Genomic DNA, 24,710 nt, shown 5'->3' with positions numbered 1-24,710 from the left:
CATCTATGCCCTTGGATTTTGTTTTTGAAAGGTTTCTGTTGAACTACAGCGACCTTTAAGTCTTTGATGGAATGTCCTGTGTAAGGCGTCACTTGTAGCACCTTAGAGACCAACAAGCTTTTCAGGGTATAAGTTTTCAAGAGTCAAAGCTCCCTTCTTCAGATTCAAATTGACTCTTGAAAGCTCATACCCTGAAAACCTTGTGGGTGTCTAAACTGCCACTGGACTCAAATCCTGCTGCTCTGTCGCACACCAACACAGCTGTCCCTGCCCTCCTTCACAGAACTACATTCCCCAGGATTCTCTGCAAGCAAAGAAATGATTTGTAGCGGGGAATCCCTCAATTCCTGGAAAAGCTATACCGAGAAAAGGCATCTAATATAAGAAACAGCCTCAAGCCCAGAGGGGGCGGAAGAGAAGACGCTTGACACATACACTCTGCCAAAGTGGGGAGGGAGGGAGATGCCTCCCATTTACAAACTCCTGATCCCGCCGGAAGCGAAAGTGAAAGAGCAAATGCAAAGTGCTCGCGCTTCGTTTCAAGCCCCTCCTTTGCAAAGCTTGTTCGGAGGAGCGAAGTCCAGACGGGAGGGCTTCGTGCTCCTGAGATAGCAGCCCTGCGAGGCTGCTGGCTAAGGCGGGTGGGGACCACGGAAGCTGCTGCTGGTGCAGCACATTCGCTCGTCTTTTAAGGCGCTGCCAGACTCTTTCCGGAGGGACTTTGAGGCTCAGCATCGTCCCGGAATCAGGTTTGAGCGACGGGTTCTCCTGGGGCTCTTCTTCTTCTGCAACCCTATGCGGAGTTACGCCGGTCTAAGCTCATTGATTTCAACGGATTTAGAATGGCAGAACTCCGCATAGGATTGCAGCGTTCCTTTCTGCCGTTTGTAAGGAGGCAAACGCGCAAAAGTCTCCCGGGCGAATTTTTTTTGCCTTGCCAGCTTCGATCTTCCTTTTCAATCGGGCTGAGCTGCGAGTGTGATGTGGTGTGGGAAAGACTGTTTTGTGTGTGAGATGGGGCGGGGTAGGCGGGGAAGCCTGAGGATCCAAAGGTTTGCTAAGTTTTTGCTTCTAACTTTACGCTTGCAAGAGCGCGCCCTGGCGCTTTACCTGCGCTCGGGGTAAAGTGGGCTAGAATCGCCAGCTTGTCCCTAAAAAGTGCTTTTGGGAGGGAAAAAGGATCCACCCTTCTGCCGCATACCGAAATATGTTCTGTTTTCTCCTGTCGGGCAAACCCAATACAGAAGGTCCCACGATTGGTCCCCCAAATCTTCCGAAAGGATATCTGGTGGTGATCTGGGAAAGATCTCCTGGTGAACTGCCAGAGTGGACAATTATGGAATGGATGGCCAATGACACAACTTGGGATGCATGGCGTCTTCTTTGAGTAGATTTGTAATTTATTAAGAAAAATGTGGACAGCCAGTATACAAAGAGAGCTTGGTTTGTGCCTTTGACTTCATGCTGTTTTTTCCGTGTCAGGATGATGGAGTCGATGTGCCTGGTGGAGATGTCCCCTGTTTCCAACACCCTGCAGGTGAACCCAGCCACGTTATCCTTCCTCAAGACCCTGGAGGGCCCCCTTAAGGTGGTGGCCATCTTTGGGCCCAAGGGTACCGGAAAATCCTTCCTCCTGGACCAACTGGCAGGGCAAGACCAAGGTGAATGCCCCAGCACCCTCTATGGGTCCTTCCCTAGTGCCTTGAAGATGCAGTACTTCTTCATCACCTGTATCCCCTTTGCCTGCAGGCCTCCTCCATTCCCCAGGAATATGGCTGCAGTGCTTGCCCCATCCGACAAAACCGGATGCTACCTTGCTGTTGCTGGACACGGAAGGCCTCCCAGAACAAATGGAGGAGGTAGGATTCTTTCCAGTTTGGGGGATAGGCCACACGGGTGGAAATGGAAACATGAACTCTAACAGTGTTTTAGTGTCTTGGGACAGCTACCTTTAGTCTCCGTTGTTCTGTGAGACCAGGGACCTTTAGTCTCCGTCGTTCTGTGAGAGCATAAGAACTTGCAGTCCTGCCCTGTGCTCTATTTCCAACCTGGATAAATCTGTGACCTCCGGCAGCTCTCAAGTAAGGCATAGGGGCTACCCTCCTGTGGCCAGTGTCTGTTATTTAGAAAGATATACAGCATCTACCCTGCAGAGTTCATTTTTTCTTGTTTAACATTTTCTATATGAATTCCGTTAAGCTGATTATAGAGATAGAGCCCCGTGGCGCAGAGTGGTAAGATGCAGTACTGCAGCCCAAGGTCTGCTCACGACCTGAGTTCAATCCTGGCGGAAGCCGGGTTCAAATAGCCAGAAAACATCGTGATGTGATGTCCCCCCGTGAGTCAGTAATGACTCGGTGCTTGCACCTTTACCTTAAGCTGATTATAGTACGATGCATAGTACAATGCATAAGGTAATGCTTCCTTTTGTAGCTGGCTGGCTGGGGGTTTTTTTGGGGGGGGGTAGTGGTAGTGGTATATTTTTTTTCCTCTTAAGTCATCTCTTTGCTAGGGTAACCCAGACAAGTCTGATCTTGTCAAATTTCGGAAACTAAGCAGGGTCAGCTTTGGGTAATAATTGGATGGGAGACTGCCAAGGAAGACTAGAGTTGCTAGGCAAAGGCAGGCAATGGCAAACCACTTCTGTTAGTTTCTTGCCTTGAAAACCCCACCACAGGAGTTGCTGCAAGTCAGCTATGACTTGTCAGCACTCTCTGCCACCACGTCATCTCTTTAGCTCTGTGCAAATCTGAGTTGCTATCTTTTCTTTCACGGACAGAAGCTCGGAAGTTGCGTACCAGACCAAGGGGTTTGTAGCATCTGATGAGACTTAAGGCTGCCAAATGGAGGGAAGTCCAGCCTGCTCCTACTCTTGTGCCTTTGATAGCTGTTTGAGGAGCAGAAGCTTGAAGCTTTTCACCACTTGAAAGGGTCAACATTATCTACAGATCAAGTTGCTGTTAAAAGCACAGCTACAGTAGCCAGTCAAGAAGCTGGAACTACTGTATTCTCAGTTTTGGCTTGATTGTGTTGTAGACATTTTCCTGTTTATGATTTAAAAATAAAATTTAAGCCATCTCATGTATGTGATGGTAGAAAGTGAGGATACATTTTTTTCTGAATGATAAAGACATGCATCTGATGTGGGCTGGCTCACTTTACTCCTGGTTTCTGACGTTCTTTCTGGTATTATTGCAGAATGAGAAGTCCGTCTCCTTCAAACTTTTCCTTTTAGATGTGCTGCTCTGCAACGTCTTTATATATAACACGAAAGGTGCTTGGGACCTTCAAAAAGAGCTCGATAAGCTGATGTATCCTTCCTAATGCAGCTTTTACTGGATTGCAGCATACTAATATTCTGAAATATTAATAATAGGCATTTCCCTTTTTCATTTGTTGTTAACCTTTGACCTGCCCTGGATTTCTTCATCTTTAGGCACAGACCGTTCTTACGCTTCCAAATTTGAAGTTACCTGGAGTGCCACCTGAGCAGAATTTCATTTTCCAGGCTAGTTGCCCATAACGGGAAGATGTAAAGCCAGGAAACATTTGTGTTTTCAGTGTTTTTTCATTTTAAGAGATGTCCCTTTTGAAAAGAAAAGATGGCACAATTCAAAAGGAGGGTATGTGTGTTTGGATTTGATCAAAGGTATGTGTTCAGAAGCACTTAAGTACTTAAAAAAATCTCATTGAAAAGACACTCACGCATGCTCAGAGGTATCCAACCTGGGGTGCAGGAATTTTTTGAAAACAAATGGCACCAGACGACTCGGTGCATGTTCATCAAGTGCAGAGAGATGCAATGTTAGCCAGGAAGCATAGTTTTAAAAGACAGAACCTGCCGAGATCAGTCCTTAGAGGGTTTGCTAATTTCTTCTTTGCCTCCCAAAGGCTTTGTCAATTTCATATCTCTAGTCTAAAAGTGTGTGGGATCTCAACCAGAGGGCAGCAAGGAGTGGAAATGGACTGGAGCTGCCTTCCAGAGCTGGGCTTGGACCTGGAGAGGTTCTATTTAATTGTTTATTTGTTTGTTTGTTTATTTATATTAAACTTCTATTTCACCCTCCCCGCAAGCAGGCTCAGGGTGGATTACATCATTTAGACACAATAAACATGGTTTCACAATATCCATAACATTTCATTAAAAACATTATAAATTCTAATGGGCTGAAGTTTCCTTTCTGGCCTTTCACAGCTCCTTCACACAGCTCCAGTGTATAGCAAAGCCTTTGCTCTGCCGCCGGCTCTGTCTTTTTAAACTACCCTTCCCAGCTAACATTGCATCTCCCGACACATGTTCTTCACATGTCAGATGTTTAGTGTAGAGAGACTCAGTGAACGGGTGGGGTGAGGTGGGGGGAATTGTTTTGTAAAAGAAAGTAGATTGGTTTGCAGTTCTCTATCTTCATTCCCTCTCAACTCTAAAATCATTTCCCTGGCTGATGCTTAAAAGACCCACCCGTGGCCTTCCAGCAGTTCTCTTTTCCTTAACCAGCATATTCCCCATAGATATGTGAAGAAGCTCCCTGATAAAGTCCGAGTCCTGGAGGATTGTCCTTTGGAGAACAACTTCCTGCTTAGCAGCGTGCTGCCTGACTTTGTATGGTGCCTTCGTGATATGGCACCTGACTCCTTTTGGGAAAAAGAGCTGCAAGGCCATGACCATAACTTGGATTCTCTCATCTCCAGCCCAGCAGGTGCACATCCATCTCCTAGCCTCCCTCTCACCTATTGGAACTTGGCTGGGATTCTCCGTCCCAGGTCCAGCTCCCTTTTCCTAAACCCACTTCCTGGGAAGCAAATCCCACTGAAATCAGAGAATCAGTGTACTTGGGATTGTGCTGTAGACCCAGTTTTTAAAATGCTGTGGGTTTCTCCAAAGGATCCTGAGAATTACAGTTCAGAGAGAATTATAGTTCAAATCAAGCCTGAATTCTCCCTAGAAGCTAAAATGACAGTACTAAGGCTATCGTACTTTGGTCACATCATGAGAAGACAAGATTCTCTGGAAAAGGCAATAATGCTAGGAAAAGTGGAAGGCAGGAAGGAAAGAAGAAGACCTAAAACGAGACGGTTTGACTTGATAAACGAAGCCACGTCCTCCCGTTTGCAGGATCTGAACAAGTCTGTTAATGGCTATTTGGAGGTCTTTCATTCATAGGGTCATCATAGGTCAGAGGCGATTTGACGGCATATAACACACACATAGTTCAGAGATAGTGTTGAGAATTTTCTTCTGCAGAACTACAGTTTGCAGGGTTCTTTGGGAAGGAGGGACTGTTTTAAGTGTGCAGTAAGGGTATACATTTTATGTTATTTATGTTATTTATAGTCCACCTTTCTCACTGAGACTCCAGAGCTAAGCTACAAGTGATGCCTTACACAGGTTGGACACTTGTCAGCTTACCTCAAGTTTTGATGGGAATTGTAGGCGTCCTGGTTTTACAGCTTGGCTCTCCATTACAGCTGCAAGACCAGGATGCCTACATTTCCCATCAAAACTTGAGGGAAGCTGACAAGTGTCCAACCTGTGTCAGGCGTCACTTGTAGCTTGGCTCTCAGGGTGGATTACACTGTGTAATTCAACAGCTGGAGTGTTCAATAAGAAATGCAATCAAGTATAGATTGCAGAAGTTTGAAAAAAAAAGTGGAAATCTGATACAGAGGAGCAACAGTGTTGAAACAAAACATAAACAATTTGACAATAACAAGAGAAACCCACAATGCACAGTAGTATATTCTGCAGTACCTATCTCTTTATCGCAGTATTTGTTTTGAACCATTTCCTTACAGCATAGCCCTATTACCTGTGTCAAAAAGCTCTCCTGAACGATTTGGATTAGCACAGTTTTAAAGGTGTAAGAGCTGGAAATTGGTTTGGGAAGTGGGAAGGAAGGCAAAGAGGGAGGATTTCAGTATAAGCCCTCCAGTCTTTTTTTGAACATCTCGCGATAAGTTTCCATTCTTATGTGTTTTCTCTTTCAGTCTTGGAAGCCACCCCAAGCAGCTACATCCAAACACTGTTCCCTTCTCAGAAAGCTTTCTGTTTCCACTCCCCACATGTGGATGGGAAAGGCGGGAAGATTGTTTCATCAGACATGTTGCATCCCATTTTCCAGGAGCAGCTCGAGTCGTTTAAAGATTATATCCTGAACCAGAGGCCCAAAAACTCTCTGGGAAGTAAATTTATCAACGGGAAGGGTAAGGATACTCTTCATACTTCCTCTAGATATTTCCCTTCCTATTTAGGCTGCATCGAGCAATTTTGTTGCCTTGGGTGAAAATTTCTTTTGCCGCACTGGCAATGCTGGGATTGTGTTCCCTCCCTCCTTCACAATGGCATGTACAACAACAACAACATCCTGCCACTCAACCACTACACCAGACTGGCTCTGAGTACATCCGTATCCAGCTTCTTTGTAACAACAGCGTGATGTTCAGCCATTTGTGTGCAATAGGACTTATTTCCATGCTAGCGGAAGCATCATCAAGCTTTTGTTTAAGGCGGAAGAGCAGACCAGCCCACCTTCCCACCCTGCTTAGTTGCTTCCTGTGCGCTATACCACATGGGAGCAATAGCTTAAAAATCAAAATACTGAATAGAATTTTCACTGGAACTTCTGCAACATGTGTTGATGATGTATTTCGTTTTTCAGATTGGTCGGCCTCGTTGAAACGATTTGTGGATATGTTGTCTCGGGATGAACCAATCCTTCTGAATGACGGCTGGGATGGAGAGGAAGCCACATCCTCTTGGGTAGGGATGGGATGTGTTTGGGCTTGAGTGTGGTGTCATAGTATGCCAGAGATATTTTCTGGGCAAAGGGGTCAGTTGCTATAATATTTCTTGCAGCCTGAACAGAAAACTCATATAGGAACTCCTCTATGGCTAATTCCAGAGGGATAGACATGTTAGTCTGTAGCAGCTAAGTCCAATGGCATCTTAAAGAATAACAACATTAATAATAATAACAACATTCGATTTATATACCGCCTTTCAGGACATCTTAATGCCACACTCAGAGTGGTTTATAAAGTGTGTTGTTACTATCTTCACGACAATCACCTTGTGAGGTGGGTGGGGCTGAAAGAGCTCTGAGAGAGCCGTGACTGACCCAAGGTCACCCAGCTGGCTCCAAGCGGAGGAGTGGGGAATCGAACTTGGCTCTCCAGGCACTAGAAATCTAATAAAAATAATAAATAAATACTAATAACAATACCTCTGTGATTGGCGTGTGATGGCAGAGAGAGGATGATTGGTTTAAGGCTTAATTAATTATTCATATTTTCAATTGTATAACATTCTAATTAGCAAAAAAATGATGCAATATCCAGCTGCAAGATAAAAATTATAAATCAATAAAAATGATAGGAAAAGTTAAGCAAGTAGATCATCATTGGTTCATTCTCTGGGTAGAGAACATTTGTCTTGATACAGTCTACTATTTTGAATTAGCTGTCAAAGATGAAAATACACCTGTGTGATTATGCAAGTTAGAAGAAACTAACGCAAAGTTCAGACAGAGTGTATACAGGTGTGTTGCTTAAGTATAAGGTGCTCTATACATATATCTGTGACATATTCATTGCTGTCTTTTTCCCAGTAAGACGTACCACCACCACCACAGCTGCTATCATGGTTTGACCAGGGACAGCCCATTTGGTTTTTTTTTTGTCTTGCATTAATAATATTGGCCCTCACACACTCCTAGCATTCCAGAGATATTTGGGGATCATGTATGACAACAGCCACTATCAGGAAATGCCTTTTGGGGAAGGTAGAATTAGGAAGCCAAACCGTTTTTTCTTCCAACAGGAAAATGACGGGAGTTTTAATGAGCCCTGGACAGATCCTCCCTGGACAATCCCAGAGAGGAATGAGACCCCCAGCACCCTCCAGCCATCGGTGTGGGAACCCAGGGTAAGTGATGTCTCCATTATAAAGAGTTGCAAGTGAAGGCTTGTCCTGTTATGAATTGGGCTGACTTTAGGCAACTATATTCCTTTGTGGGAGAGATGGATTTAATGAAGCCACTGCCCTCTAGGATAGCCCTGTTAATTTTTCTTGCCTCACTCTTGCTCCCTAAGAGCCGTTTAAATGTGGAGGCCAGGAACCGAACCACAAATGATACGAAAGCACAGCATGTACTGTACCTCTGAGGTGCAGCTATGAGATTTTCCTGCCAAAGCCTTAGCGAAACAGACTACAGGACAGGAGCCCAGTGACTTCAGCAGCTCTTTCCGAATAAGAACATCCCCTGGGTTGTGGTGGTGTTCACAGTGGGGAATGCAAACTTGCGTCAAGGGAGCGATGGTCACCGGTGAATTTTTTTAAAGCCTCAGAGACAAATTTTGCATGGTTGACCAAGCTTGAATCATACTACTAATAATAGATCCAGAGGAGTTAGCCGTGTTTTGTCACGGCTACAGGCCCCTGGTGCCTCGACCCAGCTAAGGGGAAGAGCCAGCAAAGATCTATCAGTCAGGCTAAACAAAATTATCAAACTGGCAAGAGAAGGAAAGCCGCTCAAATGCCCTCAAATTCTGCCACCAGTCCCTCAGGGTTCCCAAAGCTTTAGGAGGGCAGGGACACCCTCCAAGCCTATAAGGGAGCTAAATGTAGCAAAGTCTACCTTGTAAGAATATTGTTGCAGGCAGAGTTCACAGCCAAAGATAGTTATAAGGTAGGTGGTTCACGAGAGCTTGCAAAAATGGGTTCGGCAAAGTACCTTGAGTTTTGAGACCCCAAAGTCACACACCCAAACACAAAGTATAATGTAATTATTTATTAATACCTTGACACCCCTTGACACCCCTCTACACACATTTTTGAGGGAGATAGCGGCAGTCCCGAGATGCGTAGCAGGTACTGCACTTAGGGTGGAATTCGCCCAACCCTCAATTGAGAAGAGAGCATGGATTACAGCCTTTAAGTTGTTCTTGAACAAGGAAATTTACAAGGACAATTCAGGGAAAGTAGGTTTTGCACATTTGATCTCGCAGGATACCTATAAGAGTAGCCGAACTAATTTAATTAACCAGAAACTAAAAATTCTGGATATTGATATAACATCTTTACAGACAAATGAGGCCCTAAGAGTTATAAAAATAAAACTAAAGGATCTCGATTACAGCAGTACTCTCCAGAGAGCCAGACGTACATGTTCGGGCTTATCCCTGGGACTTTCACCTCCAGAGGCTATTCCATCTTATTGCTATTCTTTAAAGATTCCAGCTCAACGCAGAGCCTTCACATTGGCCAGACTTAACTCCTTCCCCTCTAAAGTGCTTTCTGGTCGTTTCTCTGGACTCCCTTATTCTGAACGAGTTTGTGACTGTGGACAAGGAAAGTTAGAGACCTTGGATCATATAATAGTATTTTGCCCTAAGTGGAGTAAGGAAAGAGAGAGATTTATTATTCCTATTATGTTAAAAGAAAAGCTTCCCTTCCTTCCTTGGGCAATCTCAGTGTTATTGTCTGATAACTTTCCTGACAATCAAACCTCTGCTATAGTGGCTTCCTTTTTAGCCACAGTGATAAAGAAACAAAATCTTCATGAGCTTAGATAGTTTAAAGTGATAATGACGAGTTATGCCTGTGTGAATTGGGTATGTTCAAGATTATTTATTAAGGTGCAAGGTCACATCAAAATGTACAAGACAGACTGTGAGGATTAAAACAAAAATACCTATAGCTTTATTTGCTCTAACTTATACATAACAATATCAAAGCAGAAGTAGATTTTCAAAGTTGTCCAGAAGGCAAACGGCAAAATCTCTGGTCACAGAGGCAAATCATTCAGGCTTCGTAGCACAGCAAAATGGATGGGTTCAGGAACGTCCATCCCCAGACAGAGCCAGCTTTTGAGATACTGAGCGAGTTACAATAGTAGTTACTGCAACCCGCACAGGTCTGAATCTCCATTATGGATAATGGGTTTTTATGCCATTCTTGCCACCTGAGAAGGGAGGGCCCATTCTCCAATCAACTAGCAAGAAAGTGATGTCATAGTCAAAAGTGTCTGTGTGCAAAAAGGAGGTAGGTGCAGGGCTGCAGTCCGAGAGACCCACGTCCTCTCTCTCGCTCTGAAGGTTTTATCTAATCTGCAAGGTCAGAGTGTTTGGGAAGCGAGAGGCATCTCCATTCTCAAGAGAAGCGGCTAGCAACAGAAAAGGGGGGTTTTGTGGGCTAAAGAAAGTCTTAGAAAAACAAGGCTTCTCTTGACCAAAGTTTTGAGAAACCATTCTACTTCTGAAAAGCTGAATACAAAATAGTTAAGCATTTTTCTCTACAATGTTAGTCTGTAGTAGCAAAATAGAAAAGAGTCCAATAGCACTTTTAAGACTAACCATCTTTATTGTAGCATAAGCTTTCGAGAACCACAGCTCTCTTCGTCAGATGCATGGAGGGTATTGAAGAAACTGGTCATATATATATAGGTGGTGAGGGGAGCAGGGAGTAGATGCAATCAGTAGCTTCCCATTATCAGAAGCTACTGTTTGCATCTACTCCCTGCCCCCCTCACCACTTTTATATATTGGACCAGTTTCTTCAATACCCTCCATGCATCTGACGAAGAGAGCTGTAGTTCTCAAAAGCTTATACTACAGTAAAGTTGGTTAGTCTTAAAGGTGCTACTGAACTCTTTTCTATTTTGCTACTAATAATAACAATGTGCTCATATACTGCCCTTCTAGACAGATTAGTGCCCACTCAGAGTAGTGAACAAGGTCAGTGTGATTATTATCCCCGTAATACAGCTGGAGAGCTGGGGCTGAGAGGAGTGGCTTACCCAAGGCCACCTGCAGAGCTCATGGCAGTAGTGGGAGTCGAACCAGCAGAATGCTGATTCACATCCTAACCACTGCTTCTTTTGATTATTTATTGTGGTTTTTTATCCAATAATGCCTGCCACCACCACCACAATTGTTGTCATGGTCTGACTAGAGACAGCCTGTTTTAAGCCCTGAGCCTCAGAACATTTTTTTTTGTTGGCTTGTGATCCCCTTGTTCTCTTAATTTTTGATATTTTTAAGACTGTGTTAACTTTGCAGACACTTTAGTGTCCATGAAACCCCCATGGAGCTTACACCCTCCTGCTTACAGAAACCATTCTGTCTCTACAGGTTCCTCCGCCATCTTCCTCCCGGGCTGTTCCTAGAACAGGTCAACCAAACGACATGGAGGAACCAATGTGCTTGATAGAGAACAACCCGGGTGAGAAATTGCAGGTCAACCAGGAAGCTCTACAGCTCCTGCAGATGATTCAGCAGCCGGTGGTCGTGGTAGCCATTGTGGGGCTGTACCGTACTGGCAAATCTTACCTCATGAACAAGCTGGCAGGAAGGGATAAAGGAGGTGAGACCTCAGGATGTACTCATCCTCTGCTAAGTGGCAAAGATCTTGGCTCCTCTGCAGATACCTTTCTTGAATGCTGTTACCTGTCAGAATAGTTCGGACTATCCTATGTTACTCACACCCTCTGTGCTCCCCCTCTTCTGTTCTGGGAGCCACATCTAGCCAACGTATTTGGGTACTTGGGGCTCAGACGCAGAGACGTCAAAAAGGTTCAGGTTCTTCAGTGATAGACAGGAGACTGAAATTTGGTACACATGTAGTCCAAGTCATCCTGATTTCTAGAGAAGTGAAAAAGGGAACTTCTTTTTTTTACAAATTTCTCTCAAAATGGAAAACTTGAATTTGTAGCCTCAGGTCCTTTAAGTACTTCCAGGCCTCCCGGAAAACTGAAATTTGGTATGTGCCGTATCCCAGAATGCATTGACCACAAAGGAAGCCAGAATATGGGTTGCTTTCAGTTCCGTTGGTCAAAACTCGGGATGGGAAGTTTGCCCTGGAATGTGAGCATTCCAGCAAAGAGCTAGCCCATGGGGCAGAATGCTAGATTACAAGGAATCCGTTGTCTGAAGTCTGTGATTTGTGGGGCAGGCAGGGCTTTTTTTCAGCAGGAACGCTGTGGAACGGAGTTCCGGAACCTCTTGAAAAGGGTCACATGGCTGGTGGCCCCGCCCCCTGATCTCCAGACAGAGGGGAGTTTAGATTTATGAGCGGCACAGAGAGCAATCTAAACTCCCCTCTGTCTGGAGATCAGGGGGCGGGGCCACTAGCCATGTGACCATTTTCTCCAAGGGCAACCCACTAAGTTCCGCCACCTCTTTTCCCAGAAAAAAAGCCCTGGGGGCAGGTGAGGATTTCTGGGAAAAACAGGAAGAATATATCCATTGGGGCTGTAGGCAAGTTTTATTTATGGATATTCAGTAACAGGGCAAAAAGTAGCACTGCTGTTGGCCAAGTGGCTGAGCTTCCTTTCCTTGTCTTCTCTGTCCCTCACCTCTAGGATTTTCTCTGGGCGCCACAGTGCAAGCAAACACCAAGGGCATCTGGATGTGGTGTCGTCCTCACCCCAGAAAGCCTGGCCACACCCTGGTGCTATTGGACACGGAAGGGCTGGGTGATGTGGAGAAGGTAAATTGGGATCTGGGCGGTTGTGAATAGGGAAGGCCACTGTGGAGGCTTTGCTTTAGGAGAACTACACCGACCCAGACGTCTCCTAATAATAACAGCAATAACATTCGATTTATATACCACCCTTCGGGACAACTTAACATCCACTAAGAGCGGTTTATAAAGTATGTTGTTATTATCCTCACAAGAATTACACTGTAAGGCAGGTGGGGCTGAAAGAGTTCCGAGAAGCTGTGACTGACCCAAGGTCACCCAGCTGGCTTCTAGCGGAGGAGTGGGGAATCAAACCTAGTTCTCCAGATTAGAGTCTTGCCGCTCTTAATCACTACACCAAACAGAAGTCTCTTGGAAATCACCCAAGACAATGGCCAAGGGAACAGCGTTCCCCATTCTGTGTATGGTGGAACACTCGGTGCTTTCCCTCTGTTACTTCCCCAAAGTATTTTGCTAAGCTTCTGCATTCCCTCCCCGCAGAGCAATGTTGAGAACGACTCGTGGGTGTTTGCCCTCTCCATTCTGCTTAGCAGCACCTTTGTGTACAACAGCATGGGAACCATTGACCAATTTGCTTTGGAGAAACTACAGTATCCTTTTTGGAAAATCCAGGAATCTGGATCCTCTCTAGCTTTCCTGAAGAACCAGTAAGGAGTTATTGAAATTCTCGGGGCCCTTCCTATCAGGATTTTAGTGTGGCAGTAATTGGTTCAGTAATCCCGAAACTTGTACAAAATATGAGGTTTAATGAAGTCTGAAATGCCTTGAAATGAGGAACCAAGATAAGGACGTCAGACTTCCTAGAATGAAGCAGTATTTAGGGGCAATACAGGCTATGTAAATATGAGGAAGCTTGCTTTCTTCTTAAATGTGAGCTAAAGTGCTGTGACAAAGAATGTTCTTCAAGATTCCATCATTCTCGTTACTCTGCTCCTAGTTACTAACTTGTTCTGCTGCTATGAAATGAAGATATTAATTCTGCCTATGCCGCTCTGCATTGCTGAAGCAAAACAGCTGTGTATTGTCGAAGGCTTTCACGGCCGGAGAACGATGGTTGTTGGGGGTTTTCCGGGCTGTATTGCCGTGGTCTTGGCATTGTAGTTCCTGACGTTTCGCCAGCAGCTGTGGCTGGCATCTTCAGAGGTGTAGCACCAAAAGACACCTCTGAAGATGCCAGCCACAGCTGCTGGCGAAACGTCAGGAACTACAATGCCAAGACCACGGCAATACAGCCCGGAAAACCCCCAACAACCAAAACAGCTGTACTTCCTGGTACTTGGTTTACAAAATAAGATGATTAGGTAGGAGATGAAAGCAAGTCCTGCTTATTTTAAGTTTTCCATGTGCATTTTCTGTGCATGTTCATTTACTCCAGTGAATTTTGCTGTTTTATCAAACAGTGTCTTTGCGTGTGTTTATGCAATACTTGCACAAAATGGCAAAAACCTTTAAAAGAGATCCATTTTAAACATTAACTTCAAAATGAAGCATACGTACACCCTCTTTATCCAAATCCTTCACCACCTAACAAGCAACCCTATTAAGATGCAGTTTCTCAGTAAAGAAAAAAGCTCACACACCAATGCATAAATTAATTTTTTTTAATTCATGAGAACTGCTGTTGAAATCTTTCAAACGTAGACAAAAAACCCTTGGTATGTGTAAGTTCTGAAGGCCAAGTAGGGAAGAACAAATGTTTCTTTAAAAGAAGATTCTAATCATGAAATGTTAGACATTGGACCAATTCTTTACCTAATCAGTGTAACTAACTGTGCATTCATAACCATATTTACACCTTTCCAAAGCCATTGGAGTCAATAGAATAGTGTGATTCGGCTTTGGATTGCATTGTAATACAGTTATTCAAGCCCTTGGATAACATGGAGAGGTCTTACCTCTTGATAAGTGCTTCAGCTTGGTAAATACACGTCATGAAAAGAAAATTACACCACTCATGTGGGCAATACAGACAACAAAGTAACAGGCTTAGTAAAAATGAAAGGAAAATATAATAATAATAACAACAACAACATTTGATTTATATACCACCCTTCAGGACAACTTAATGCCCACTCAGAGCGGTTTACAAAGTATGTTATTATTATCCCCACAATAAAACAACCTCTGAGGTGGGTGGGGCTGAGAGAGCTCCAGAGAGCTGTGACTTGTCCAAGGTCACCCAGCTGGCTTCAAGTGGAGGAGTGGGGAATCAAACCCAGCTCTCCAGATGAGAGTCCTGTGCTCTTAACCACTACACCAAACTGACCCTCTAGAATCCAAACTAGATTCTAGTTAGAGATGAGGGGCAAATGTGGGACAGTTGAAAGGTTATTGGCCCATTCTGCGGAAATGCCGTCTTCGTTTCCTTAGCCCAGTTCCAGCTACGTGACGGAACTGACTGAGCATATCAAGGTTAAGGCCTCAGGCGGGCAGAACTTAGAGGAAGATGAAGATGACAGGATTCCTGACGACTTTGTCTGGTTCTTCCCAACATTCATCTGGGCTGTGCGTGATTTCACCTTGCAGTTAGAGCTGGATGGACGCCCCATCTCAGGGGATGAGTACCTGGAGAACGCCTTGCAGAGGAGGGAAGGTACTTTGGGGGAGATGATGGGTGAACAGCCTTGATGGGACTGGTCTTGTTAAACTTGCCCTGTAACAAGAGGATAATAATTACAACAACAACTTTCGATGTATATACCACCCTTCAGGACAACTTAACGCCCACTCAGAGCTGTTTACAAAGTATGTTGTTATGATCCCCACAACAAAACACCCTGTGAGGTGGGTGGGGCTGAGAGAGCTCCTAGAAGCTGTGTCTGACCTAAGGTCACCCAGCTGGCTTCAAGAGGAGGAGTGGGGAATCAAACCTGGTCCTCCAGATTAGAGTCCTGTGCTCTTAACCACTACACCAAACTGGCTCTCTGGTTTTTTGGGGGGGTGGGGGACAGTGGGAATCTCGTTCATTCATTCATGCGCGTCACTAATGACGAGGCATTTGGCTAGTTACATAAGAGCGGGGGCCCACCCTTCTATTCCAAGTTAAGGGGTTGACGATGCCCCGATGGCTTGTCCATCGTCATTACGTCTCTCTCTGTACCAATGTGACAGCAGCATGAGTCTTTCTCGCACAAGATGGTAAGTGTGATCAAAGTTGTAATCATAACAAGCTCCCACCTGTCGGACAAAATATTGTGTGCAACTATGTCCAGTGAAACCAGAATATGCTTTTCTCCGATCAGAGTGGTGATAAAATAACTTCCAGTCATCCTGGGTGCTTACTATCCCACCCTCCTAAACAACAGCCTTTTACTCTAGCATCATTGGCAGTTACATGGTGAAGAGATGCAGAGGAGTTAGCCGTGTTAGCCTGTGGTAGCAAAATCAAAAAGAGTCCAGTAGCACCTTTAAGACTAACCAATTTTATTGTAGCATAAGCTTTCGAGAATCAAGTTCTCTTCGTCAGATGCATGGTACAGAAAGCTTATGCTACAATAAAATTGGTTAGTCTTAAAGGTGCTCCTGGACTCTTTTTGATGGTGAAGAGAATGGTTGTAGTTCACTCCCCGCTGTGTCAACAGTGCAGAGAAGAAGTTTATTACTGCTGGATTAATTTATTACTGGTGTGCAGAATTAGCATATAGGCCATAGAGGAGCCTGAGGAATAATCACATCTGATTCAAACACTGGTGTACATGTATGTGGAAATGCTAGGGTTGCCAGCCTCCAGGTGGTGAGTGGAGATCTGCTGGCATTACCATAGATGTCCAGATGACAGAGATCAGTTCCCCTGGAGAAAATGTCTGCTTTGGAGGGTGGTCTTCATGGCATTATACCCCTCCCCTAATGCAAACCCTTCTCTCTCCAGGCTCTGTCCCCCGAATCAGGAATTTCACAACCTGGAACTGACAACACTGGAAATGTCTAAATGCTGATCATTATAGAATCAGGTCCTCTGGCATACAGAATTTCCCTGAATATTGACGTAATTGGCAGTATATTAGAAGAAATAGGGGAATTGTTACAGGTTATCTAATCTAGGGGTCTTTATGATGTTAAGGAACTCTTTGGATCAGGAATATTCTGGAACAATGACTTTTTAAAAGAGTTGCACTTCTAAAAGGCTAGAACAGCAAGATGCGAGTCCAGTAACACCATAAAGACCAACAAGATTTTCAGGGTATTAGTTTTCGAGAGTCAAAACGCCCTTCGTCAGAAACCTAAAAATATTGTTAGTGTTTAAGGTGCTCCTGGAGTTGAATCTTGCTGTTGAACTGCAGACCAATATGGCTGCCCAGCTGAAACTATTCTAAAAAGGTAGATAATGAAAATTTCCTAGCAATCATGCACTCAGTTGAAAGAGGAAGAGGAAGGTGTATGGAACTCAACATTTTAGGACTAACTCTAAGTATGGAAAGGAATCCCACCTCAGGCTGCAGATTCTGGGGTATAATAAACAAGCTGAAAGTTAGCAGTGATGTAGTTTTTTGATCAAATTTCATCACCTTGTGGGGTAGAAATTTGGGGGTTCTGCCTCAGGTACTAAGACGTCACGGCTGCGGCTGCTTGGTAGAGTTGACTGAACTCTTGGTTTGGTCACGGTTTAGGAAATTGGGAATGGAGCCTTGAGCACCTTTAGAGGAAAGATAGATAATAAATGTGTTAACTAAAATTAATTAATTAAACAGATGAGACCACTGGTAAGACCTGTTGGTTTCATAGAATCATTGGGTTGGAAGGAACCTCCAAGGTCATCTAGTCCGACCTCCTGCACAATGCAGGAAATTCACATCTACCTCCCCCCCAACACAGTGACCCTTCTTGTTCCATGCCCAGAAGATTCCAAAACACCGTCAGGATCCCTGGCCCAACTGGCCTGGGGGAAATTATTATTTGACCCCAAGGTGGCAATCGGCATTACCCTGGGCATGTAAGAAGGGGCCACGAGAACTAAGCACTGATGTAACCTTCCTGCCTTCCCTCTTCTGCTTTGACTGAATGCATCTATGTTTCTTTCATAGGTCTTCCTGAAAAGCTAGACTTTGCCAAAAAGTACATCCGGGAGTATTTCCCCAGCCGTAAGTGCTTCGTCTTTGACCGCCCGGCCACACGCCAAGAGTTGGTGAAACTGGAAGATTTGCCTGAGAGGAAGCTGAACCACGATTTCGTACAAGAAGCACATCGGTTCCGAAACTATATTTATGAGACAGCTGAGGCCAAAGTGATCCCAGGGGGACACACAGTGACTGGGACACGTAAGTGGAAGCAGAAACGGTTGTGGCAAAAACGCTTGTGAAATATCCCAGATGAGAAAGGTAGAGCTGGAATATGGACCCTGATGGATGGGTGCAGGGCTCATTTTGAGGGGGAACGCGCAGGAACGCAGTTCTGGCAGTTCCCCAAAGAGGTCACGTCAGGTGGCCCCTCCCACCTGACTTGGCCATTTTGGGCCCATTTCATCCTGGATTGGGGCCAAAATGGCCCGGATCAGGCCTCTGATGGGTGGTAGATCACTCTCCTGTTCAGCAGTGGCCTGACCCTGACCATTTTGGGCCCCTTTTCGGCTATTTTCAGCTCCTTTTTGCCATTTTGGGCCCAATTTTGGCCCTGGCCAGGATTGGGTCCAAAGCAGCCAGGATAGGTGATGTCAGGGGGTGTGGCATATGCAAATCAGTTATGCTAATGACACATTTCCGGTGCTGTCAAGGGGTGTGGCATATGCTAATGAGTTATGCTAATGAGTTCCTCTAGCTCTTTTTCTACGAAATGACCCCTGGATGGTGGAGGGGCTTTGGGGGAGCTGGTGATAGGCGTTCTCCCCATCCTTTTGCAGTGTTGGGAAACCTGGCCGTGACCTACGTGGACGCCATCCGCAGCGGGGCCATCCCTTGCATAGAGAACGCAGTGCTGGCCTTGGCCCAAATCGAGAACTCGGCAGCTGTGCACGATGGTGCCAAACGCTATGGGGAGATGGCGGAACTTATGTTCACGCTGCCCACCGAGACAGTTGAGGAGCTGCTGAAAGTGCATGCCGAGTGTGAAAATGAGGCCATCCAAGTCTTTCTGGCCCGCGCCTTCAAGGATGATGGCCAAGAGTACCAGAAGCAGCTGAAGGTACAGAGTTTATATCCTTAATGTGAACAGGGTGTGTGGCTTCCAGTCTAGGCAATGTCTCTGTGAACCTCTGCGGGATTGTTGGGGTTGGCAGGGACTGGTGCAGCCTCCAGGCTTTCCCTCTTGGGCCTCGATCCTGAGAGAGGAAGGGGTTCAGATCACCCGTACTTTTCCTTCTCTCTTCTCACTGCTTTCTCTTCCCATGTTTTCCTGGCTCTGGCCGGTCACCTTGTTCTGTTGGGCTGCAACACTGATTCTCGTGCCAAGGAAGGGGATGGGGCACATTTATTATTTCTCAAAGTAGCTCTCCAGGGAAACTAGTTGCTGACTAGACTTTTAGAGTAGGCCTTTACTGCTATTTTTCCCAGAGTGGGGATAAGAGAAACTGTTAATGGGGTTCAAACCTGCTGCCTAGGCTTTCTGATTTGGGGTTTTATTCCAGGCAAGTTAGAACCTTATTAAAGTAGCACTGGATCCATCTAATTAGCCTCCCTGCCGGTCTCCTGCCAGTGGGGGGTGGGGGGAGCATATGGTCCATCTGCCTCCCCATGCTTGAGGAGTTGGAGGTTCACCAACCCACACCTCCACCCTTTTCTTCCCTTGTGTATGGTGGGCAGGGAAAGGGGGAAGGGGGCACCAGCTGGAAAGTTGAAATCCATGTTGGTACTGAGTTGTATTTTACTGGTTTTATTTGTTGTAATTTATCTATGATTGTAACCCGCCCTGAGCCTGCTTGCAGGGAGGGCGGGCTAAAAATCCAGTCAATCAATCAATCAATCAATCAATCAATCAATCAATCAATCAATCAATCATTAACTTGTCCTTTGTTTGAAGGACTAAGCGGAAGCACTGACCGCTCAGGTAAGACTCGGTATGAGAAAAAGAAGGCACAGCGCTACAGGTAGCATTTTTTCTTCGACAGAGCATTTCCCACACCGTTTTTCTCCCTTTCTGCCCCTAGAACCAGATAGAAATCAAGTTTGAGGAAATCTGCCGCCGCAATGAGCAGGAGTCCTTGGATCGCTGCCAGGCTGTGCTCTTTGAACTGTTCCAGGATTTAGAAGAGAAAATCTGTAATGGGAGCTATTCAGTACCAGGTGGCTACCAATGTTTCCAGGATGACCAGAGGAGAACCGTGGAGAGCTATCGCCTGACCCCTCAGAAAGGACTAATGGTGAGTCGGCCAGTAATCCTGCAGCATTTACCACAGCCAGGTTCTGACTTCGCACCGGGAATCTGAGCCCGTGCGCCTGTTTAAAGGGTTTACCTTGCATATTGCTTGGAATAGCAGCACAAACTCGAGCGAACCGTTCCTCTCTTCCTGTTCCACTCAAGGCATCGATGGCCCTGGAGGAATTCCTGAAATCCAAGGAGACAGCAGCCCAGTCCATTCTGCAGGCTGACCGGAACCTCACAGACAGGCAGAAAGAGATTGAAGGTTGGGAGAGCTTTGTGTGCTTCAACAGGCCTTTGTGTTTGTCTAGTCTTTGATATTTGTTTTTTTTAATTTATTTATTTATAGTCCACCTTTCTCACTGAGATCCAAGGTGGATTATACAGTGCAAGTGAACATACGATATAATTGATAGCTAGGATGTTCACTGAGCAAAGCACAGTAGTGCACAACGGTTAGGACATTCAGTGAAAGACATACAATAGGGTGTGGTAGCAGAAAATTTGAAAAACAAAGCATAAAGCCAAGCACAGAGATGAAATCTTTCTGAAACAAAGCGAATTAGTTTACAGGGCATCTTTAGCAACATGGAAAGCTCCCTTGTAAGTGTATATCTATAGTAGCAGACAGTACCCAACCGCATAGTGTATAGTCACTGTCCCTACCAATGCATCCCTCTAAGCTACTTCTTGCGGCACAGCCCTATAACCTGATAAAATGTAGCCGCGCAGCCCATTGCTGTGCACATTTGGTCAGAAGTAAGTCTCACTGAATTGCTCGCAGCCTAAATGTGCTCGCAGTCGCAGCCTTAAATTCCTTCTAATCCAGAAATCCCCACACTCTTCATCCTTGATCCTCAGCGCTCCTCAGAACTTGAGGCCTTGTTCATATATGCAGGAATGGGAGACAGTAGAGAGGACTGCATAGGGTGAGTGCTGGATCTGAATGCCCCTCTGTATAAAATATCCGTGCAAGCAGAAAGGTAGCACATCAGGGAGAAAAATCCACACACCCTGCTTGCTGCTTCTGTTTGCAGGGAGCTGATAACATAGGGGAATGTTGCAGTCTTCCACCTGTACTCTGTTGCAAGTTCGTATTGAAATAAATGTTAGTCTCTAAGGAGCCATTGAACTTCTGTTCTATTTTGCTACGACAGACGAATGTGGATGGATACCCCTTTGCAGTCCACTTTATCACCTTATTATCTTGCATATGTAAATGAGGCGTGAGATACTAACAGGATCAGTCAAAGTATTCTTCTGTCCTGGGAGGCACTGAGGAATTTTACCCTTCACACACCATATTATTACATTGGAGTGAGGTGGTATTGCGTTCCCCTTCAAGGATTGTTCCTGGTTGAAATCCTTTTCCTTTGCCCTAAACTAGGAAGGGCAGCCTGCTTGTAGCTACCCGGAGGCGATAAGCTAACCACGGATGGAGGCATAACACTAAATGAGATGCTCCGATCCAGCGGGCCAACTCTTCTGTTCCCTTTAGGGCAGTTTTCGGATATGTAAGACTTGCAGTCCTGTTCGGAGAATCACAATAACTTTCGTAACATGGGACTATACCCTTACTGTTTTGTTTTATTTCCTACAGCGGAGAAGGCCCGAGCGGAAGCCTCTCAGCGGGAAGCTAATCTACAACGACAACTGAAAGAACAGACCCAGCGGATGGCTGAAGACAACGAACGGAGTTACAAGGCGCACGAAGCGCAGCTAATAGCCAAGATGGAAGAGGACCGGAGGAGACAACAGCGGGAGCATGAGCAGGTGCTGAACTTCAAGCTCCAGGTAATGGTCATCTCCTGTCCCCGCATGTATGCTCCTTTATGGAGCTGAAAACATGGCGCATGGATAAGTGACACTGTTGAAGCTTCTTTATACCGCATCTGGCTGTTGACCTGTGTAGCTCCTCTACTCTGGCTGGTGGAGGCTGTCTTAATAACAGTAACTGCGTTTATATGCCACTCTTCTAGACAGACTGGGACCCAACTCAGAGTAGTGAAGAAGGTCAGTGTTATTATTATCCCCATAGTACAGCTGGGGAGATGGGCTGAGAGGAGTGGCTTCCTCAGTACTCTGCCGCTTGCTGAGCTTGTAGCAGTAGTGGGATTCGAACCACCAAAGTGCTGATTCACAATCCAGCCACTTAACCCCTATGATACAGCAGCTTTATAATGCTACACAGTCAGTGTTGTTGTTATCCTCACAATCCAGCTGGGGAGCTGGGCTGAGAGGAGGGGCTTACCCAAGACTATCCACTGAACTCATGGCAGTAGCGAGAGTCGAACCAGCAGAATTCTGATTTGCATCCCAACCACTTAACCACTACACTACTCTACAGCAACTACAGCCCATTGTGAGAAAAAATACAACGGGTGCTAGAAAACTGATTTAGCAGAGCCCTGCTGTGGGGCCTTGGGAGGGCGGTGCTGCCATGCTGGGCCTCTCTGCTGCCTCCATGGCCCACATCTGGCAGCTCCAGAAGTTGGAAGTACTGCTGGGGGGCAGCAAGGGCCCTGGAGTGCTCCTGCAAGCCACAGCCACTGGATTCGTCCCTGCAACCAGCTGCAGAGTGGGGAGAACTGCAGGGGGGCATCAAGAGCCCTGGCATGCTCCTGCACCTTGCAGTTGGCTGCAGAGGCAGGGGGCACTACCAGGGGGAGAGACGGGGACGGCAATGGCCCTGGTGCACTCCTGGGACCCACAACTGCCTGGCAGTGCTATGGGTGGTAGACCTGGCTTCTAGGAGTACAAAGGCCAGGTGTACCCAGCCAGCAGAGCCATGGCAAGTATACCTGGCCTCTCTGGGTCCAGAAGCCAGGTCTACCAGCCCAGCCAAGGAAGGGGAAGGTAGATCTGGTCTCTGAGAGAAGAAGCCAGGAGGGGAGAGGAAGAGGAGGCGGCTGGCTGGAGCGCTTCAGCGTTCATTGCGCTGGAGGGAAGGAAGGGGAGAGGAGGCATAGTGGATTCTGTCCTTAGCTCAGGTTCTGGTTTTGAAGTTTGTTTTTCTGATGCTGCAACCGACCAGTACTGACTTGTTCTGCCCTCCACCCCCAGGAACAGAGTCGGCTTCTGCAAGAAGGATTCCAGCGGGAAGCGGGAAGGCTTCAGACCGAGATTGGGACTCTGCAGAATCAGATCCATCATCAGTCGCGCAAGAAAAGATGTGTCATCTCTTGAGAATGGCGTCTCTGGGAGGGCCCTGAGGACGTTTCTCCTGGCCTTGGTGTTACAGATGCAATGGGAGGAAGGAAAGGAGATCTCCTTCAGACTGTATCCCTGGATTTAGTCCATGTGCTATCATTACTTTAGCTGTTTTGGATGTCTTGTAGGATGGAAAAGTGGCATATCCACTTTTCTAAATAAGTAAGTTAAAAACATCAGTGTTAACAATGTAATGTTTAGAAAATATTTGCAGTGTGTGAGCATCTGCTGGCAACACATAAATAATCCACAAGAGCGGAAGCAACTGCTGAAGTTCTTATTAGCAATAGGGAGGGAATGTTGGGAGAAAAAATGTCACGTGCCGATCCACGTGAAGTGATCTGATGGAATGTCAGCGTGGCACCATAGATTTTAACCTGGGGAGAAGCTTTTGAATCCTTGCCTAGCTATGAAGCTTGCTGACTTTGGAGGAACAGATGGCCTCCAAATAAACAGTGGGGCACCATCCACCAAGCTTTTGTCAGCGCAAGCCCCGTTGACAGGTGTTGTCCTCTTACACATTCAGTGGGGCATGTGCAGGATTCTGCCCTAGGCTTGGGTTCGAAGCCTCACAGGACTATGAATCTTACTACCATGACTTTGGGCAAGTCATTCTGTTTCAGCCTAACCTACCTCACAGGGCTGTTGTAATGATAAAGCAAAGGAGGTGAGAACCATGTACACCAGCCAGAGTTCCTCGGAGGAAGCGTGGAATAAAAATATCACAGAATGTAACAGAACAAGGAAGATCCAAGTGGACATACTTCTCCTCTGCTAGTTTGTGAACTGTCACTTTCTGGTCTGCCTTTTTGGTTTCTTTACTTGGGCACCTCTGTCTTTAAAAAACATTTAGAATTAAAGCCGGTCTGAAAGGGTTCTGAGTAAACAGTGCTGATTTTGTTTTGTTATTTGTCTTCGTTTTAATTTGGAAATATTTTTATTGTAAGTTGTCTCGAACTGCGTGGAAAGTTGGGGTATAAATGTTTTAATAATAAAGTTTGCAATGTGCCACTTGGATAATATATAAGATTCCTTTGGGTTGTGTTTGTCTTGAGTTTTTTCAAAAAACAGGAAGAACTTTGGTGAGACTGAAATAAAGGAAGGGGCTACCCAAAGCAGGGCAAGACTGGAAAAGACTATTGCCTGAATGAGCGGAGGCACGGGAGGAAAAACCGCCAACATGAAGACCTTCCCTCATGTCTTTACTCGAGGGATGTGTCAGGCTGCAGCAGAGATGAGGGGGCAGCTCTGGTTAAGTTCATAGGACACAGCTGGTTAGTCAGGAACTATTGGATCCCTTCTGTTAAGGGATAGCTGACCAGTCAACAGCTGTGCCTCTCGATAGTGGAAAAATAACAATATAACATTCTATTTATATACTGCCCTTCAGGACAACTTAACACCCACTCAGAGCGGTTTACAAAGTATGTTACTATAATCCCCACAACAATCACCCTGTGAGGTGGGTGGGGCTGAGAGAGCTCCGAGAGAGCTGTGACTGACCCAAGGTCACCCAGCTGGCTTCAAGAGGAGGAGTGGGGAATCAAACCTGGTTCTCCAGGTTAGAGTCCCATCACTCTTAACCACTACACCAAAATCAGGCCCCCCCGCCCCTGGCCACCTCATCGCTTGCCTTGCACCACTTTCTGATAAAAATAATTTTCATTTTATTTTACGAAGATGTCTATTCCTTCTCTCCAGAAAATCTGCTTACGGTGGCTTAAAAAACATGATG

At 45.7% G+C, this 24,710-nt stretch overlaps 1 protein-coding gene across 2 annotated transcripts; it reads left to right on the top strand.

The window, feature by feature from the left end:
- Positions 1 to 488: 488 nt before the first annotated feature.
- Positions 489 to 24,002, top strand: LOC129343155 (guanylate-binding protein 1-like). 2 transcript variants are annotated; one of them, XM_054999199.1, is made up of 18 exons: positions 489 to 749; positions 1,483 to 1,661; positions 1,750 to 1,859; positions 3,199 to 3,311; positions 4,510 to 4,697; positions 5,986 to 6,201; positions 6,657 to 6,757; positions 7,817 to 7,921; positions 11,128 to 11,218; positions 12,357 to 12,484; positions 12,959 to 13,068; positions 14,860 to 15,071; positions 17,500 to 17,733; positions 18,312 to 18,592; positions 19,554 to 19,766; positions 19,928 to 20,030; positions 21,366 to 21,559; positions 22,829 to 24,002. In XM_054999199.1, exons 2-18 carry the CDS (start codon positions 1,484 to 1,486, stop codon positions 22,949 to 22,951), a joined length of 2,700 nt encoding a protein of 899 aa, XP_054855174.1. In that variant the 5' UTR covers positions 489 to 749; position 1,483; the 3' UTR covers positions 22,952 to 24,002. The 2 variants fall into 2 exon arrangements, with proteins under 2 accessions (XP_054855174.1, XP_054855173.1); XM_054999198.1 differs by having other exon boundaries at positions 11,128 to 11,359.
- Positions 24,003 to 24,710: the final 708 nt, after the last annotated feature.

Source organism: Eublepharis macularius, chromosome 15 (assembly GCF_028583425.1).
Source record: "Eublepharis macularius isolate TG4126 chromosome 15, MPM_Emac_v1.0, whole genome shotgun sequence".
Classification (NCBI taxonomy): domain Eukaryota; kingdom Metazoa; phylum Chordata; class Lepidosauria; order Squamata; family Eublepharidae; genus Eublepharis; species Eublepharis macularius.
Note: the sequence above shows the minus strand (reverse complement) of the source record. Positions and strands in the feature narration are given on the sequence as shown.